Source organism: Ascaphus truei, unplaced genomic scaffold, assembly GCF_040206685.1.
Source record: "Ascaphus truei isolate aAscTru1 unplaced genomic scaffold, aAscTru1.hap1 HAP1_SCAFFOLD_447, whole genome shotgun sequence".
NCBI lineage: Eukaryota > Metazoa > Chordata > Amphibia > Anura > Ascaphidae > Ascaphus > Ascaphus truei.
In genome coordinates, this window is record NW_027456778.1 from 226,404 (window position 1) to 244,639 (window position 18,236).

Consider the following 18,236-nt stretch of genomic DNA (forward strand, 5'->3'; position numbering starts at 1 on the left):
TCAAAAGTCAGGAAGTGGCCTGCACACAGAGACTGCTTTCCCAGAGAAGGAGAGAGAGAGACTGCTTTCCAGAGAAGGAGAGAGAGAGACTGCTTTCCCCAGAGAAGGGAGAGAGAGAGACTGCTTTCCCCAGAGAAGGGAGAGAGAGAGACTGCTTTCCCCAGAGAAGGGAAAGAGAGAGACAGCTTTCCCAGAGAAGGGAGAGAGAGAGACTGCTTTCCCCAGAGAAGGGAGAGAGAGAGACTGCTTTCCCCAGAGAAGGAGAGAGAGAGAGACTGCTTTCCCCAGAGAAGGGAGAGAGAGAGACTGCTTTCCCCACAGAAGGGAGAGAGAGAGAGACTGCTTTCCCCAAGAGAAGAGAGAGTAGAGAGACTGCTTTCCCCAGAGAAGGGAGAGAGAGAGAGAGACTGCTTTCCCCAGAGAAGGGAGAGAGAGAGAGACTGCTTTCCCCAGAGAAGGGAGAGAGAGAGACTGCTTTCCCCAGAGAAGGGAGAGAGAGAGACTGCTTTCCCCAGAGAAGGGAGAGAGAGAGACTGCTTTCCCCAGAGAAGGAAGAGAGAGAGACTGCTTTCCCCAGAGAAGGGAGAGAGAGAGACTGCTTTCCCCAGAGAAGGGAGAGAGAGAGAGACTGCTTTCCCCAGAGAAGGGAGAGAGAGAGACTGCTTTCCCCAGAGAAGGGAGAGAGAGAGAGAGACTGCTTTCCCAGAGAAGGGAGAGAGAGAGACTGCTTTCCCCAGAGAAGGGAGAGAGAGAGACTGCTTTCCCAGAGAAGGGAGAGAGAGAGAGACTGCTTTCCCCAGAGAAGGGAGAGAGAGACTGCTTTCCCACAGAAGGAGAGAGAGAGAGACTGCTTTCCCCAGAGAAGGGAGAGAGAGAGACTGCTTTCCCCAGAGAAGGGAGAGAGAGAGAGACTGCTTTCCCCAGAGAAGGGAGAGAGAGAGACTGCTTTCCCAGAGAGGGAGAGAGAGAGACTGCTTTCCCCAGAGAAGGAGAGAGAGAGACTGCTTTCCCAGAGAAGGGAGAGAGAGAGACTGCTTTCCCCAGAGAAGGAGAGAGAGAGAGACTGCTTTCCCCAGAGAAGGAGAGAGAGAGACTGCTTTCCCAGAGAAGGAGAGAGAGAGAGACTGCTTTCCCAGAGAAGGGAGAGAGAGAGACTGCTTTCCCCAGAGAAGGGAGAGAGAGAGACTGCTTTCCCCAGAGAAGGAGAGAGAGAGAGACTGCTTTCCCCAGAGAAGGGAGAGAGAGAGAGACTGCTTTCCCAGAGAAGGGAGAGAGAGAGAGACTGCTTTCCCCAGAGAAGGGAGAGAGAGAGACTGCTTTCCCCAGAGAAGGGAGAGAGAGAGACTGCTTTCCCCAGAGAGAGAGAGAGACTGCTTTCCCAGAGAAGGAGAGAGAGAAGACTGCTTTCCCCAGAGAAGGAGAGAGAGAGACTGCTTTCCCCAGAGAAGGGAGAGAGAGAGACTGCTTTCCCCAGAGAAGGGAGAGAGAGAGACTGCTTTCCCCAGAGAAGGGAGAGAGAGAGACTGCTTTCCCCAGAGAAGGGAGAGAGAGAGACTGCTTTCCAGAGAAGGGAGAGAGAGAGACTGCTTTCCCCAGAGAAGGAGAGAGAGAGACTGCTTTCCCCAGAGAAGGAGAGAGAGAGAGACTGCTTTCCCAGAGAAGGGAGAGAGAGAGACTGCTTCCCAGAGAAGGGAGAGAGAGTGACTGCTTTCCCCAGAGAAGGAGAGAGAGAGAGACTGCTTTCCCCAGAGAAGGAGAGAGAGAGAGAGACTGCTTTCCCCAGAGAAGGAGAGAGACTGCTTTCCCCAGAGAAGGAGAGAGAGAGACTGCTTTCCCCAGAGAAGGGAGAGAGAGAGAGAGACTGCTTTTCCCCAGAGAAGGGAGAGAGAGAGACTGCTTTCCCAGAGAAGGAGAGAGAGAGACTGCTTTCCCCAGAGAAGGGAGAGAGAGAGACTGCTTTCCCCAGAGAAGGGAGAGAGAGAGAGAGAGAGAGAGAGACTGCTTTCCCCAGAGAAGGGAGAGAGAGACTGCTTTCCCCAGAGAAGGGAGAGAGAGAGAGACTGCTTTCCCCAGAGAAGGGAGAGAGAGAGAGACTGCTTTCCCAGAGAAGGAGAGAGAGAGACTGCTTTCCCCAGAGAAGGGAGAGAGACTGCTTTCCCCAGAGAAGGGAGAGAGAGAGACTGCTTTCCCCAGAGAAGGGAGAGAGAGAGAGACTGCTTTCCCCAGAGAAGGGAGCGAGAGAGACTGCTTTCCCAGAGAAGGGAGAGAGAGAGAGACTGCTTTCCCCAGAGAAGGGAGAGAGAGAGAGACTGCTTTCCCCAGAGAAGGGAGAGAGAGAGACTGCTTTCCCCAGAGAAGGGAGAGAGAGAGACTGCTTTCCCAGAGAAGGGAGAGAGAGAGAGAGACTGCTTTCCCAGAGAAGGGAGAGAGAGAGACTGCTTTCCCCAGAGAAGGGAGAGAGAGAGACTGCTTTCCCCAGAGAAGGAGATAGAGAGAGAGAGAGAGACTGCTTTCCCAGAGAAGGGAGAGAGAGACTGCTTTCCCCAGAGAAGGGAGAGAGAGAGAGACTGCTTTCCCCAGAGAAGGGAGAGAGAGAGAGACTGCTTTCCCCAGAGAAGGGAGAGAGAGAGAGACTGCTTTCCCCAGAGAAGGGGAGAGAGACTGCTTTCCCCAGAGAAGGTAGAGAGAGAGACTGCTTTCCCCAGAGAAGGGAGAGAGAGAGAGAGACTGCTTTCCCCAGAGAAGGGAGAGAGAGAGAGACTGCTTTCCCCAGAGAAGGGAGAGAGAGAGAGACTGCTTTCCCCAGAGAAGGGAGAGAGACTGCTTTCCCAGAGAAGGTAGAGAGAGAGACTGCTTTCCCCAGAGAAGGGAGAGAGAGAGAGAGACTGCTTTCCCCAGAGAAGGGAGAGAGAGAGAGACTGCTTTCCCTAGAGAAGGGGGAGAGAGAGAGGGACTTTTTCCCAGCCAGGAGGAAGCTGGCTGGCACAGTCCCCTAGGCTTGCTGGACATTGGTCGCAGAGCTTGCTAGGACTGCCTGGGTTGCACACCCAGGAAGAAGCAAGGACGTGAGTCTGCTGTGGAAGCAGTGCTGTCCTGTCCAGAACATTGGATCCAGAGGGATTTCCTGGACTCTCGTGGGAGGGACTGTTATATTTTCTTATTAGACTTGTGTTTGCAGTACATATTTTGGGGTGGTAACCAGCTTAGCTAGCCACCCAGTTAGAAAGGGCTGGAGTTGTTTAGTCAGACACCAAAATAGGAGTAGGTGTTTATTTTATGATTTGTTTTGCCTTAAAGGGACGGTGTGCCTATTATGTAGTTATTATTGTGGAGTAATAAAAACCCTGTTCAACAAACCCCGCTTCCTGTGGTAATTTGGGAAAAAAGACCATGCAACATGACGGAGGCATGACTTTATATACAGTACATATATATATATATATATATATATATATATATATATATATATATATATATATATATATATATATATATATATGCCCACCGTCCCTTTAAGGAAAAACAAATCATAAAAATAAAGCCACTCCTATCAGGAGACTATGTAAACATCCGCTCCCCTCTGATTATTACTGGCCAACTAAACTATTTCCCAGCTTTAAATAACCCACCCAGTTAGCAACAATATCAACAGTCCTGAGGCACCCAAATATACATTATTTAGTCCTTATCTGTTGTTGGGACTCGGTCCCACGAGAGTCCAGGAAATCCCTCTGGATCCAATGTTCTGGACAGGATAGTCCTGCTTCCTGCTGACTGGGGAGCAGTCTCCCTCTCTCTCCCTGTCTCTCGCTCTCTCTCCCTGTCTCTCTCTCTCTGTCTCTCTCTCTCTCCCTGTCTCTCTCTCTCCCTGTCTCTCTCTCTCCCTGTCTCTCTCTCTCTCTCCCTGTCTCTCTCTCTCTGTCTCTCTCTCTCTCCCTGTCTCTCTCTCTCTCCCTGTCTCTCTCTCTCTCCCTGTCTCTCTCTCTCCCTGTCTCTCTCTCTCTCTGTCTCTCTCTCTCTCTCACACTCCTGCTCACTCAGGAGACTAGACTGATTAGCTCCTTTTCTGCAGCTGCAACAAGCCTCCCCAGGAGAGGTTAACCCCCCTGTAGGCTGGAAAGCACACTAGCTGCAGCACTCCAGGCCCATACAGGGACAGTGACTGTATCACAACACACACAGATATATCTCACTGTGCTCTCATACCGGTGTGTGTGTGTGTGTGTACACACCCAGATTAACACACCCAGATTAATGGTAACCCTTGATTGCCGGGGGTATAACCATCTGATTTAAACCCCTTAATGCCGGCAAGATATTGACTCTTGTTTTGCCGTGGAAAAGCGCGTGCAGCGCGTGAAACGCACGTCGGCGCGTTAGCGTAGTAAAACCTCATAACCCCGAGTACAGAACAATGAGCCCGAGATACCAGCTCAGCCGACACGGCGCCACCTAGCGGCCAGAGATAATACTAACTCACCTTTAAACAGCCAGCCGATCTGGACTACTGTATATATATATATATATAATGTATGTATGTGTACATGTGATATATAGTTCAGAATTCCATACAGTGGTTAATGACCTTATTCGGACAGACCCGCCAGTCAGTGCTATCTGCACATTATTCTATAGGATCCCACTTTAATGCCCCATCGTGTATGTCTCCATGGGTTCACCACCTATATCACCGTTATATAGGGGCCTTGATTCTCCTAGAGTTTGTGATTACTAAAACTTACCGTGAGAGCAATTCAGCCTGCGCCCTTCTGGGTCTGTGTTATAATCTTCTGTCCCAGCGCTGCTCCCCACTCTATATCGCTGCACGTACACACCCTCACCCCTCCCCTCGTATATACAGAGCCTGACACCTCTAGGACTGCTACAGGGGGTATACATGGCCTGACACCTCTAGGACTGGTACAGGGGGATACAGAGCCTGGCACCTCTAGGACTGGTACAGGGGGTATACATGGCCTGACACCTCTAGGACTGGTACAGGGGGTGTACATGGCCTGACACCTCTAGGACTGGTACAGGGGGTGTACATGGCCTGACACCTCTAGGACTGGTACAGGGGGGTGTACATGGCCTGACACCTCTAGGACTGGTACAGGGGGTGTACATGGCCTGACACCTCTAGGACTGGTACAGGGGGTGTACATGGCCTGACACCTGTAGGACTGGTACAGGGGGTGTACATGGCCTGACACCTCTAGGACTGGTACAGGGGGGTGTACATGGCCTGACACCTGTAGGACTGGTACAGGGGGTATACATGGCCTGACACCTCTAGGACTGGTACAGGGGATATACATGGCCTGACACCTCTAGGACTAGTACAGGGGATATACAGAGCCTGACACCTCTAGGACTGGTACAGGGGATATACATGGCCTGACACCTCTAGGACTGGTACAGGGGATATACAGAGCCTGACACCTCTAGGACTGGTACAGGGGATATACAGAGCCTGACACCTCTAGGACTGGTACAGGGGATATACATGGCCTGACACCTCTAGGACTGGTATAGGGGGTGTACATGGCCTGACACCTCTAGGACTGGTACGGGGGGTGTACATGGCCTGACACCTCTAGGACTGGTACAAGGGGTGTACATGGCCTGACACCTCTAGGACTGGTACAGGGGGTGTACATGGCCTGACACCTCTAGGACTGGTACAGGGGGTGTACATGGCCTGACACCTCTAGGACTGGGGGTACAAGGGGGGTGTACATGGCCTGACACCTCTAGGACTGGTACAGGGGATATACAGAGCCTGACACCTCTAGGACTGGTACAGGGGATATACATGGCCTGACACCTCTAGGACTGGTACAGGGGATATACATGGCCTGACACCTCTAGGACTGGTACAGGGGGTGTACATGGCCTGACACCTCTAGGACTGGTACAGGGGGTGTACATGGCCTGACACCTCTAGGACTGGTACAGGGGTGTACATGGCCTGACACCTCTAGGACTGGTGCAGGGGTATACATGTCCTTGCCCCCCCTCCCCAGGTACAGAAGCCACGCTCGGACGGACGCAGGAGACGTTCGGCCAAATCCGAAGCCAGTATCTAAAGATGGTGAGTGGGACTCTGCAGTACAGCGCAGGAATAGCGGAGTGTGTGTGTTACACCTGTAACAGAGTGTGTTTGTGTGTGTGTGTGTTACAGATGTAGGAGAGAGGGGTGAGTGTGTGTTACAGGTGGAGGAGTGGGAGGTGTAGCAGAGTGAGTGTGTGTTACAGGTGGAGGAGTGGGAGGTGTAGCAGAGTGAGTGTGTGTTACAGGTGGAGGCGCAGGCAGTGTAGTAGTGAGTGTTACAGGTGGAGGAGCGGATGGTGTAGTAGAGTGTGTGTGTGTTACAGGTGGAGGAGTGGAGGTGTAGCAGAGTGAGTGTGTGTTACAGGTGGAGGAGTGGGAGGTGTAGCAGAGTGAGTGTGTTACAGGTGGAGGAGTGGGAGGTGTAGCAGAGGGATGGTGTAGTAGTGAGTGTGTGATGTAGGTGGAGGCGCGGGCGGTGTAGCAGAGTGAGTGTGTGTTACAGGTGGAGGAGTGTGAGGTGTAGCAGAGGATGGTGTCAGTAGTAAGTGTGTTATAGGTGGAGGCGCGGGCGGTGTAGCAGAGTGAGTGTGTGTTACAGGTGGAGGAGTGGGAGGTGTAGCAGAGTGAGTGTGTAATTACAGGTGGAGGAGTGGGAGGTGTAGCAGAGGATGGTGTAGTAGTGAGTGTGTTATAGGTGGAGGCGCGAGTGGTGTAGCAGAGTGGGTGTGTGTTACAGGTGGAGGAGTGGGAGGTGTAGCAGAGGATGGTGTAGTAGTGAGTGTGTTATAGGTGGAGGCGTGGGCGGTGTAGCAGAGTGAGTGTGTGTTACATGTGGAGGAGTGGGAGGTGTAGCAGAGTGAGTATGTGTTACAGGTGGAGTAGTGGGAGGTGTAGCAGAGTGAGTGTGTGTTACAGGTGGAGGAGTGGGAGGTGTAGCAGAGGATGCTGTAGTAGTGAGTGTGTGTTATAGGTGGAGGCGTGGGTGGTGTAGCAGAGTGAGTGTGTGTTACAGGTGGAGGAGTGGGAGTTGTAGCAGAGTGAGTGTGTGTAACAGGTGGAGGAGTGGGAGGTGTAGCAGAGGATGGTGTAGTAGTGAGTGTGTGTTATAGGTGGAGGCGTGGGCGGTGTAGCAGAGTGAGTGTGTGTTACATGTGGAGGAGTGGGAGGTGTAGCAGAGTGAGTATGTGTTACAGGTGGAGTAGTGGGAGGTGTAGCAGAGTGAGTGTGTGTTACAGGTGGAGGAGTGGGAGGTGTAGCAGAGGATGCTGTAGTAGTGAGTGTGTGTTATAGGTGGAGCGCGGGCGGTGTAGCAGAGTGTGTGTGTTACAGGTGGAGGAGTGGGAGGTGTAGCAGAGTGAGTGTGTGTTATAGGTGGAGGAGTGGGAGGTGTAGCAGAGGAAGGTGTAGCAGTGAGTGTGTTATAGGTGGAGGCGCTGGCGGTGTAGCAGAGTGAGTGTGTTACAGGTGGAGGAGTGGGAGGTGTAGCAGAGGCTGGTGGTAGTAGTGAGTGAGTTATAGGTGGAGGCGCGGGCGGTGTAGCAGAGTGAGTGTGTGTTACAGGTGGAAGAGTGGGAGGTGTAGCAGAGTGAGTATGTGTAACAGGTGTAGCAGAGGTTGGTGTAGTAGTGAGTGTGTTATAGGTGGAGGCGCAGGCGGTGTAGCAGAGTGAGTGTGTTACAGGTGGAGTGGGAGGTGTAGCAGAGTGAGTGTGTGTTATAGGTGGAGGCACGGACGGTGTAGCAGAGTGAGCGTGTTATAGGTGGAGGCGCTGGCGGTGTAGCAGAGTGAGTGTGTGTTATAGGTGGAGGCGCGGGCGGTGTAGCAGAGTGAGTGTGTGTTACAGGTGGAGGAGTGAGAGGTGTAGCAGAGTGAGTGTGTGTTACAGGTGGAGGCTGCGGGCGGTGTAGCAGAGTGAGTGTGTGTTACAGGTGGAGGAGTGGGAGGTGTAGCATTGGATGGTGTAGTAGTGAGTGTGTTACAGGTGGAGGCGCAGGCAGTGTAGCAGAGTGAGTGTGTGTTACAGGTGGAGGAGTGGAGGTATAGCAGAGTGAGTATGTGTTACAGGTGGAGTAGTGGGAGGTGTAGCAGAGTGAGTGTGTGTTACAGGTGGAGGAGTGGGAGGTGTAGCAGAGGATGCTGTAGTAGTGAGTGTGTGTTATAGGTGGAGGCGCGGGCAGTGTAGCAGAGTGAGTGTGTGTTATAGGGGAGAGTGGAGGTGTAGCAGAGGAAGGTGTAGTAGTGAGTGTGTTATAGGTGGAGGCGCTGGCGGTGTAGCAGAGTGAGTGTGTGTTACAGGTGGAGGAGTGGGAGGTGTAGCAGAGGCTGGTGTAGTAGTGAGTGAGTTATAGGTGGAGGCGCGGGGCGGTGTAGCAGAGTGAGTGTGTGTTACAGGTGGAAGAGTGGAGGTGTAGCAGAGTGAGTATGTGTAACAGGTGTAGCAGAGGTTGGTGTAGTAGTGAGTGTGTTATAGGTGGAGGCGCAGGCGGTGTAGCAGAGTGAGTGTGTTACAGGTGGAGGAGTGGGAGGTTGTAGCAGAGTGAGTGTGTGTTATAGGTGGAGGCACGGACGGTGTAGCAGAGTGAGCGTGTTATAGGTGGAGGCGCTGGCGGTGTAGCAGAGTGAGTGTGTGTTATAGGTGGAGGCGCGGGCGGTGTAGCAGAGTGAGTGTGTGTTACAGGTGGAGGAGTGAGAGGTGTAGCAGAGTGAGTGTGTGTTACAGGTGGAGGCGCGGGCGGTGTAGCAGAGTGAGTGTGTGTACAGGTGGAGGAGTGGGAGGTGTAGCATTGGATGGTGTAGTAGTGAGTGGTGTAGTAGTGAGTGTGTTACAGGTGGAGGCGCAGGCAGTGTAGCAGAGTGAGTGTGTGTTACAGGTGGAGGAGTGGGAGGTATAGCAGAGTGAGTGTGTTACAGGTGGAGAGTGAGAGTGAGGTATAGCAGAGTGAGTGTGTTACAGGTGGAGGCGCGGGCGCGGCGGTGTAGCAGAGTGAGTGTGTGTTACAGGTGGAGGAGTGGGAGGTATAGCAGAGTGAGTGTGTGTTACAGGTGGAGGCGCGGGAGGTGTAGCAGAGTGAGTGTGTGTTACAGGTGGAGGAGTGGGAGGTAGCAGAGTGAGTTGTAGGAGTGGTATAGCAGAGTGAGTGTGTGTTACAGGTGGAGGAGTGGGAGGTATAGCAGAGTGAGTGTGTGTTACAGGTGGAGGAGTGGGAGGTATAGCAGAGTGAGTGTGTGTTACAGGTGGAGGAGTGGGAGGTATAGCAGAGTGAGTGTGTTACAGGTGGAGGCGCGGGTGGTCTAGCAGAGTGAGTGTGTGTTACAGGTGGAGGAGTGGGAGGTGTAGCAGAGGGAGTGTGTGTGTTATAGGTGGAGGAGTGGGAGGTGTAGCAGAGTGAGTGTGTTACAGGTGGAGGAGTGGGAGGTGTAGCAGAGGATGGTGTAGTAGTGAGTGTGTTACAGGTGGAGGCGCGGGTGGTATAGCAGAGTGAGTGTGTGTTACAGGTGGAGGAGTGGGAGGTGTAGTAGACTAGGTGTAGTAGTGAGTGTGTTACAGGTGGAGGCGCAGGCGGTGTAGCAGAGTGAGTGTGTGTTACAGGTGGAGGAGTGGGAGGTGTAGCAGAGTGAGTGTATGTTACAGGTGGAGGCGCGGGCGGTGTAGCAGAGTGAGTGTGTGTTACAGGTGGAGGAGTGGGAGGTGTAGCAGAGTGAGTGTGTGTTACAGGTGGAGGCGCGGGCGGTGTAGCAGAGTGAGTGTGTGTTACAGATGGAGGAGTGGGTGGTGTAGCAGAGTGAGTGTGTTACAGGTGGAGGCGCGGGCGGTGTAGCAGAGTGAGTGTGTGTTACAGGTGGAGGAGTGGGAGGTGTAGCAGAGGATGGTGTAGTAGTGAGTGTGTTACAGGTGGAGGCGCGGGAGGTGTAGCAGAGTGAGTGTGTGTTACAGGTGGAGGAGTGGGAGGTGTAGCAGAGGATGGTGTAGTAGTGAGTGTGTTACAGGTGGAGGCATGGGCGGTGTAGCAGAGTGAGTGTGTGTTACAGGTGGAGGAGTGGGAGGTGTAGTAGTGTGAGTTTGTGTTACAGGTGGAGGAGTGGGAGGTGTAGCAGAGTGAGTGTGTTACAGGTGGAGGCGCGGGCGGTGTAGCAGAGTGAGTGTGTGTTACAGGTGGAGGAGTGGGAGGTGTAGCAGAGGATGGTGTAGTAGTGAATGTGTTACAGGTGGAGGCGCAGGTGGTGTAGCAGAGTGAGTGTGTTACAGGTGGAGGCGCAGGTGGTGTAGCAGATTGAGTGTGTTACAGGTGGAGGCGCGGGAGGTGTAGCAGAGTGAGTGTGTGTTACAGGTGGAGGCGCAGGTGGTGTAGGAGAGTGAGTGTGTTACAGGTGGAGGCGCGGGAGGTGTAGCAGAGTGAGTGTGTGTTACAGGTGGAGGCGCGGGCGGTGTAGCAGAGTGAGTGTGTGTTACAGGTGGAGGAGTGGGAGGTTCGGCAGCTCAATGAGATCGTGCGACTGGACGATTTAACCATCGATTCCGCCCCCTACAGGCTGGTGGAGAAAGAGACATTGTATCAGGTGAGAGAGAGGGGGGAGAGGAGAGGGGGGGAGCGTGTGGGGAGGGTGGAGAGCGTGTGGGGAGGGGGGAGAGTGCGTGGGGGGAGAGGGGGAGAGAGAGGAGGAGAGAGTGTGGGGAGAGGGGTAGGGAGCGTGTGGGGAGAGGTTGGGAGGGAACGTAGGAGGGGGATGGAGGGGGGACAGCGTGGGGGGTGAGGGAGAGGGGGGTGAGGAGGGAGAGGGTGAGAGTGGGGTTGAGAAGGGGAGTGAGAAGGAGGGAGAGGGTGGGAGAGGGGGATGAGGAGGGGTGGGACAGGGGGTGAGAAGGGGAGAGGGGGTGAGAAGGGGAGGGAGAGGGTATGAGGGGCTGGAGAAGGGGAGGGAGAGGGTATGAGGGGCTGGAGAAGGGGAGGTAGAGGGTATGAGGGGCTGGAGAAGGGGAGGGAGAGGGTATGAGGGGCTGGAGAAGGGGAGGGAGAGGGTATGAGGGGCTGGAGAAGGGGAGGGTATGAGGGGCTGGAGAAGGGGAGGGAGAGAGGGAAGATGAGAGGGGAGGTCCGGGTGAAAGAGAAATATACGAATGATATATATATATATATATATGGGTTAATAGAGGAACAGACACAGACTCACCCTCCTCTCTCTATATCCTCCTCTCCCTCCTCTCTCTATATCCTCCTCTCCATATCCTCCTTTCTCTATATCCTCCTCTCCATATCCTCCTCTCTCTATATCCTTCTCTCCCTCCTCTCTCTCTCTCCTCCTCTCTCCCTCACCGCTCTCTCTTTCTCTCCTTCTCTCTCTCTCCCCATCTCTCCCTCCACCTCTCCTTCTCTCTCCCTCCCCCTCTCCTTCTCTCTCTCCCCCCCTCTCTCTCCTCAGTGCTACGATCTCTTTAACCTCCTGGGTCTGCGTTCCGCGTACGTTACCAGCACGGGGCGACTTGTGGGCGTGATCTCCCTGCAAGAGGTAACCCAACTTTTGATATCAGCATGACATCACCCACCAAGGAGAATGATGCCATGGTGGACATCTTTATGGTGTCATTACGTGATGGGGGGGAGGGGGGATTTACGGTGACATCACTGGGAGCAGTTTCCCTGATGGTAGGGGTATCACTGCGGAGGGTGGATTGTCATTTAAGGGGTCACAGACGAAGACATGAAGTCATTCGTGGATAGCGGGCGATGTCATTTGGCAGGACGCGCGCCTGCCGACATTCTTGGGGATGCTAATGATGTCACTGCGGATAACCCATGAGGTCGCTGGCGGCAGATAATATCGTGCAATTTGTGATTGTAGATAATCGACTTGGGATGAGTCATGATGTCATCATTAAACTCTACGTGACGTCATCGTTACACTCTACATGACGTCATCGTTACACTCTACGTGTACACTACGTGACGTCATCGTTACTCTCTACGTGACGTCATCGTTACACTCTACGTGACGTCATCGTTACTCTCTACGTGACGTCATCGTTACACTCTACGTGACGTCATCGTTACTCTCTACGTGACGTCATCGTTACACTCTACGTGACGTCATCGTTACACTCTACGTGACGTCATCGTTTCACTCTACGTGACGTCATCGTTTCACTCTACGTGACGTCATCGTTTCACTCTACGTGACGTCATCGTTACACTCTACGTGACGTCATCGTTACACTCTACGTGACGTCATCGTTTCACTCTACGTGACGTCATCGTTACACTCTACGTGACGTCATCGTTACACTCTACGTGACGTCATCGTTACACTCTACGTGACGTCATCGTTTCACTCTACGTGACGTCATCGTTACACTCTACGTGACGTCATCGTTACACTCTACGTGACGTCATCGTTTCACTCTACGTGACGTCATCGTTTCACTCTACGTGACGTCATCGTTACACTCTACGTGACGTCATCGTTACACTCTACGTGACGTCATCGTTTCACTCTACGTGACGTCATCGTTACACTCTACGTGACGTCATCGTTACACTCTACGTGACGTCATCGTTACACTCTACGTGACGTCATCGTTTCACTCTACGTGACGTCATCGTTTCACTCTACGTGACGTCATCAGTACCCTACGTGACGTCATCGTTACACTCTACGTGACGTCATCGTTACACTCTACGTGACGTCATCGTTACACTCTACGTGACATCATCGTTTTACTCTACGTGACGTCATCGTTTCACTCTACGTGACGTCATCGTTTCACTCTTTGTGACGTCATTGTCACACTCTAGGTGACGTCATGGTGGATAACATACATTAGATAGATATATGAAGCCATTGGGGAAGGCACGTTACATCATTTGGCCCTGGGGATGATGTCAGAGTTGCTTGTGACGTCATACTGGTGATGTCACACAAACACACACACACACTCACTCATTACTAATCGCTCTGCCCTTCCACAGCTGAAAGATGCCGTGCAGGGGACCGTGAAGGGGACATTCACCCCGCGGGAACCACCCAAGACCGAGGAGGCCGACCCCCTGCACCCCCTGCAACCCCTCACCTTCCTACTCCAGCCCCGCCCACTCTAAGCCCACACGTCCCCACTGGCTGCCATTTTGAAACTGCCCGGGTGAATAAGGCCGAGTCCCCGCTGGCGCTGAGCGGGCGGCGCTTGCGGAGGAGACATATATAGATCGCTGGAAGTCCCCGCTCACGCTCAGCCGCGATCGGCGCTTAGCAAACCAAAAAACCCTATACTTACCGCGCGCTCAGCTGGCCCGCACTGCCCCCCCCCTCTCCCGCGTCCGCGTGCAACAGGACACCCGGCGCTCTCCCAAGCATGAGCGCGCTCAGCGCCAGCGGGGACTCAGCCTAAGAAATGGCGTCCTGCTGCTCCGGCGCGGTGAGGGGACGTATCAGCGCGGCCGGGGCGGCTTTATATGGCTGTTCGGCCACTTCAGAGATGAGAAATACCCGTTTTAAATAAATAATATTTAAGTACTTTGCGTTGAATCCAGTTATTGCCCCCTATGTACCTGCCCGCTATGTACCTGCCCCCTATGTACCTGCCCCTTATGTACCTGCCCGCTATGTACCTGCCCCTATGTACCTGCCCCCTATGTACCTGCCCCCTATGTACCTGCCCCCTATGTACCTGCCCGCTATGTACCTGCCCGCTATGTACCTGCCCCTTATGTACCTGCCCCTTATGTATCCTGCTCCCTATATACCTGCCCCCTATGTACCTGCTCCCTATATACCTGCCCTATATGGACCTGCCCCTTATGTACCTGCCCCTATGTACCTGCTCCCTATATGGACCTGCCCCTTATGTACCTGCCCCCTATGTACCTGCTCCCTATATGGACCTGCCCCTTATGTACCTGCCCCCTATGTACCTGCTCCCTATGTACCTGCCCCCTATAACAGCTCCTATTGTTTCTGTAACGTACATGCTTATGCTTTGTGTGCGTGTGCGTGTGCGTGCTACACCGTCCTCTACTACGACACCGCCCGCTCCACCTGTAACACACACACTCCCTCTGCTACACCTCCCACTCCTCCACCTGTAACACACACACTACCTCTGCTACACCTCCCACTCCTCCACCTGTAACACACACACACTCCCTCTACTACGACACCGCCCGCTCCACCTGTAACACACACACTCCCTCTGCTACACCTCCCACTCCTCCACCTGTAACACACACACTACCCCTGCTACACCTCCCACTCCTCCACCTGTAACACACACACACTCCCGTGCTACACCTCCCACTCCTCCACCTGTAACACACACACTCCCTCTGCTACACCTCCCACTCCTCCACCTGTAACACACACCACTCCCTCTGCTACACCTCCCACTCCTCCACCTGTAACACACACACTACCTCTGCTACACCTCCCACTCCTCCACCTGTAACACACACACACTCCCGTGCTACACCTCCCACTCCTCCACCTGTAACACACACACTCCCTCTGCTACACCTCCCACTCCTCCACCTGTAACACACACACTCCCTCTGCTACACCTCCCACTCCTCCACCTGTAACACACACACCCTCTCTCTGCTACACCTCCCACTTCTCCCACCTGTAACACACACACACACACACTCCCTCTGCTACACCTCCCACTCCTCCACCTGTAACACACACACTCCCTCTGCTACACCTCCCACTCCTCCACCTGTAACACACACACTCCCTCTGCTAACTCCTCCCACTCTTCCACCTGTAAACACACACACTCCCTCTGCTACACCTCCCACTCCTCCACCTGTAACACACACACACACTCCCTCTTCTACTCCTCCCACTCTTCCACCTGTAACACACACACTCCCTCTGCTACACCTCCCACTCCTCCACCGATAACACACACACACTCCCTCTAGTACACACCTCCCACTCCTCCACCTGTAACACACACACGCTCCCTCTGCTACACCTCCCACTCCTCCACCTGTAACACACACACTCCCTCTGCTACACCTCCCACTCCTCCACCTGTAACACACACACACTCCCTCTGCTACACCTCCCACTCCTCCACCTGTAACACACACACTACCTCTGCTACACCTCCCACTCCTCCACCTGTAACACACACACACTCCCTTGCTACACTCCTCCCACTCCTCCACCTGTAACACACACACTCCCTCTGCTACACCTCCCACTCCTCCACCTGTAACACACACACTCCCTCTGCTACACCTCCCACTCCTCCACCTGTAACACACACACCCTCTCTCTGCTACACCTCCCACTTCTCCACCCTGTAACACACACACACACACTCCCTCTGCGCTACACCTCCCACTCGCCTCCACCTGTAACACACACACTCCCTCTGCTACACCTCCCACTCCTCCACCTGTAACACACACACTCCCTCTGCTACTCCCTCCCACTCTTCCACCTGTAACACACACACTCCCTCTGCTACCACCTCCCACTCCTCCACCTGTAACACACACACACACTCCCTCTTCTACTCCTCCCACTCTTCCACCTGTAACACACACACTCCCCTCTGCTAACACCTCCCACTCCTCCACCGATAACACACACACACTCCCTCTAGTACACACTCCCCACTCCTCCACCTGTAACACACACACGCTCCCTCTGCTACACCTCCCACTCCTCCACCCTGGTAACACACACACACTCCCTCTGCTACACCTCCCACTCCTCCACCTGTAACACACACCACACTCCCTCTGCTACACCTCCCACTCCTCCACCTGTAACACACACACACTCCCTCTGCTACTCCTCCCACTCTTCCACCTGTAACACACACACTCTCTCTGCTACACCTCCCACTCCTCCACCTGTAACACACACACCCTCTTGCTACACCCTCCCACTCCTCCACCTGTAAACACACACAATCCCTCGCTACACCTCCCCACTCCTCCACCCTGTAACACACACACTCCCTCTGCTACACCCTCCCACTCCCCCACCTGTAAACACACACACTCCCTCTACTAACACCTCCCACTCCTCACACCTGTAAAAACACACTCCTCTGCTACACCTCCCACATCCTCCACCTGTAACACACACACTCCTCTGCTACACTTCCCACTCCTCCACCTGTAACACACACACACACTCCCGTGCTACACACCTCCCACTCCTCCACCTGTAACACACACACTCCCCTCTGCTACACCCTCCCACCTCCTCCACCTGTAACACACACTCCCTCTGCTACCCACCTCCCACTCCTCCACCTGTAACACCCACACACTCCCTCTGCTACACCTCCCACTCCTCCACCTGTAACACAACACAATCCCTCTGCTACACCTCCCACTCCTCCACCTGTAACACAAACACTCTCTCTGCTACAACCTCCCACTCCTCCACTCTGTAACACACACAATCCCTCTGCTACACCTCCCACTCCTCCACCTGTAACACACACACTCCCTCTGCTACACCATCCTGTCCTACACCTCCCACTCCTCCACCTATACTAGAGGGAGTGTGTGTTACATACATTAGGGCACCTTCCCCCCCACCCCTGGGAGATGTCTGGCCACGGTGTGTGTGTATGGTGCAATACCTGATGGTTGCCCAGGAGCAGCGCCGTCTCAACGCATGGGCACGCTGGGCAGCTGCCCGGGGGCCCCACGAGCATAGGGGCCCCGCGAGCACAGGGGGCCCATCGAGCACAGGGGCCCAGCGAGCACAGGGGCCCAGCGAGCATAGGGGGCCCCCGCGAGTATAGGGGCCCAGCGAGCACAGGGGCCCAGCGAGCATAGGGGGCCCGTGAGCATAGGGGGACCCCGCGAGCACAGGGGGCCCAGCGAGCATAGGGGCCCCCGTGAGCATAGGGGCCCAGCGAGCACAGGGGGCCCCAGCGAGCATAGGGGGCCCCCGTGAGCATAGGGGCCCAGCGAGCACAGGGGGCCCAGCGAGCATAGGGCGCCCAGCGAGCATAGGGGCCCCAGCGAGCACAGGGGCTCAGCGAGCACAGGGGCCCAGCGAGCATAGGGTGCCCAGCGAGCACAGGGGCCCCAGCGAGCACAGGGGGCCCCAGCGAGCATAGGGGCCCAGCGAGCACAGGGGCCCAGCGAGCATAGGGGGCCCAGCGAGCATAGGGGCCCAGCGAGCATAGGGGCCCCGCGAGCACAGGGGCCCAGCGAGCACAGGGGCCCAGCGACCACAGGGGCCCCGCGCTAATCTATGCACAGACCAGAATGTACACTCATTTTCCCATCACCGCCTCAGCACCCCCATCCCCCGCTACCCGGCAGGAGGAGGAAAGTGACGACTTGCAGCGGAGAGTCGGCAGGGCGCAGTGCGCGGCTTTCCCGGGGGGCCCGATAATGCTGTTAACAGCCCTGCCCAGGAGATGTGAGCCTCCGCTGCTGGGGACGGGGGGTGCAGCTGAGTGATGCTGGGGTGCACCTGAGTGATGCTGGGGACCTGGGGTGCAAATGAGTGATGCTGGGGTATCCCTGAGTGATGCTGGGGTGCACCTGAGTGATGCTGGGGTGCACCTGAGTGAGGCTGGGGGACCTGGGGTGCACTTGAGTGATGCTGGGGACCTGGGGTGCACCTGAGTGATGCTGGGGTATCCCTGAGTGATGCTGGGGACCTGGGGTGCACCTGAGTGATGCTGGGGACCTGGGGTGCACCTGAGTGATGCTGGGGTATCCCTGAGTGATGCTGGGGTGCACCTGAGTGATGCTGGGGACCTGGGGGTGCACCTGAGTGATGCTGGGGACCTGGGGTGCACCTGAGTGATGCTGGGGACCTGGGGTGCACCTGAGTGATGCTGGGGACCTGGGGTGCACCTGAGTGATGCTGGGGTATCCCTGAGTGATGCTGGGGACCTGGGGTGCACCTGAGTGATGCTGGGGACCTGGGGTGCACCTGAGTGATGCTGGGGACCTGGGGGTGCACCTGAGTGATGCTCGGCAGCGCCTCCACCTGTACGGGATTCTATAGGATAAAATGACCCCGTTACAGGACATATAATCAATACACAATGGTATAGTTAGATCAGGTTTACTAATGACATGAGTGGGGGTGGCCAGACGGCTTGTCCAAAAAGTACTGGACACAATGGTAAAAGTTGCGACCCCCCCCCCCCCCCCCAATACATATATAAAAAATAAACCACGCTCCCGAATACATATAA

The 18,236-nt window shown here is 54.8% G+C and overlaps 1 protein-coding gene across 1 annotated transcript; it reads left to right on the top strand.

Moving 5' to 3' along the window:
• Positions 1–6,004: 6,004 nt before the first annotated feature.
• Positions 6,005–13,550, top strand: LOC142484870 (chloride channel protein 2-like). Its single transcript, XM_075584101.1, has 4 exons — positions 6,005–6,094; positions 10,508–10,612; positions 11,474–11,560; positions 13,018–13,550. The coding sequence occupies exons 1-4, from the start codon at positions 6,092–6,094 to the stop codon at positions 13,144–13,146; spliced, it is 324 nt and encodes a 107-aa protein (XP_075440216.1). The 5' UTR covers positions 6,005–6,091; the 3' UTR covers positions 13,147–13,550.
• The last annotated feature ends 4,686 nt before the right edge of the window (positions 13,551–18,236 follow it).

What these genes read in the sequence shown, in the direction of transcription:
- LOC142484870 (XM_075584101.1), top strand. An exon ending in AGAAAGAGACATTGTATCAG is followed by an intron (nt 10,613 to 11,473) that starts GTGAGAGAGAGG and finishes CTCTCTCCTCAG; the next exon opens with TGCTACGATCTCTTTAACCT. An exon ending in GCGTGATCTCCCTGCAAGAG is followed by an intron (nt 11,561 to 13,017) that starts GTAACCCAACTT and finishes GCCCTTCCACAG; the next exon opens with CTGAAAGATGCCGTGCAGGG.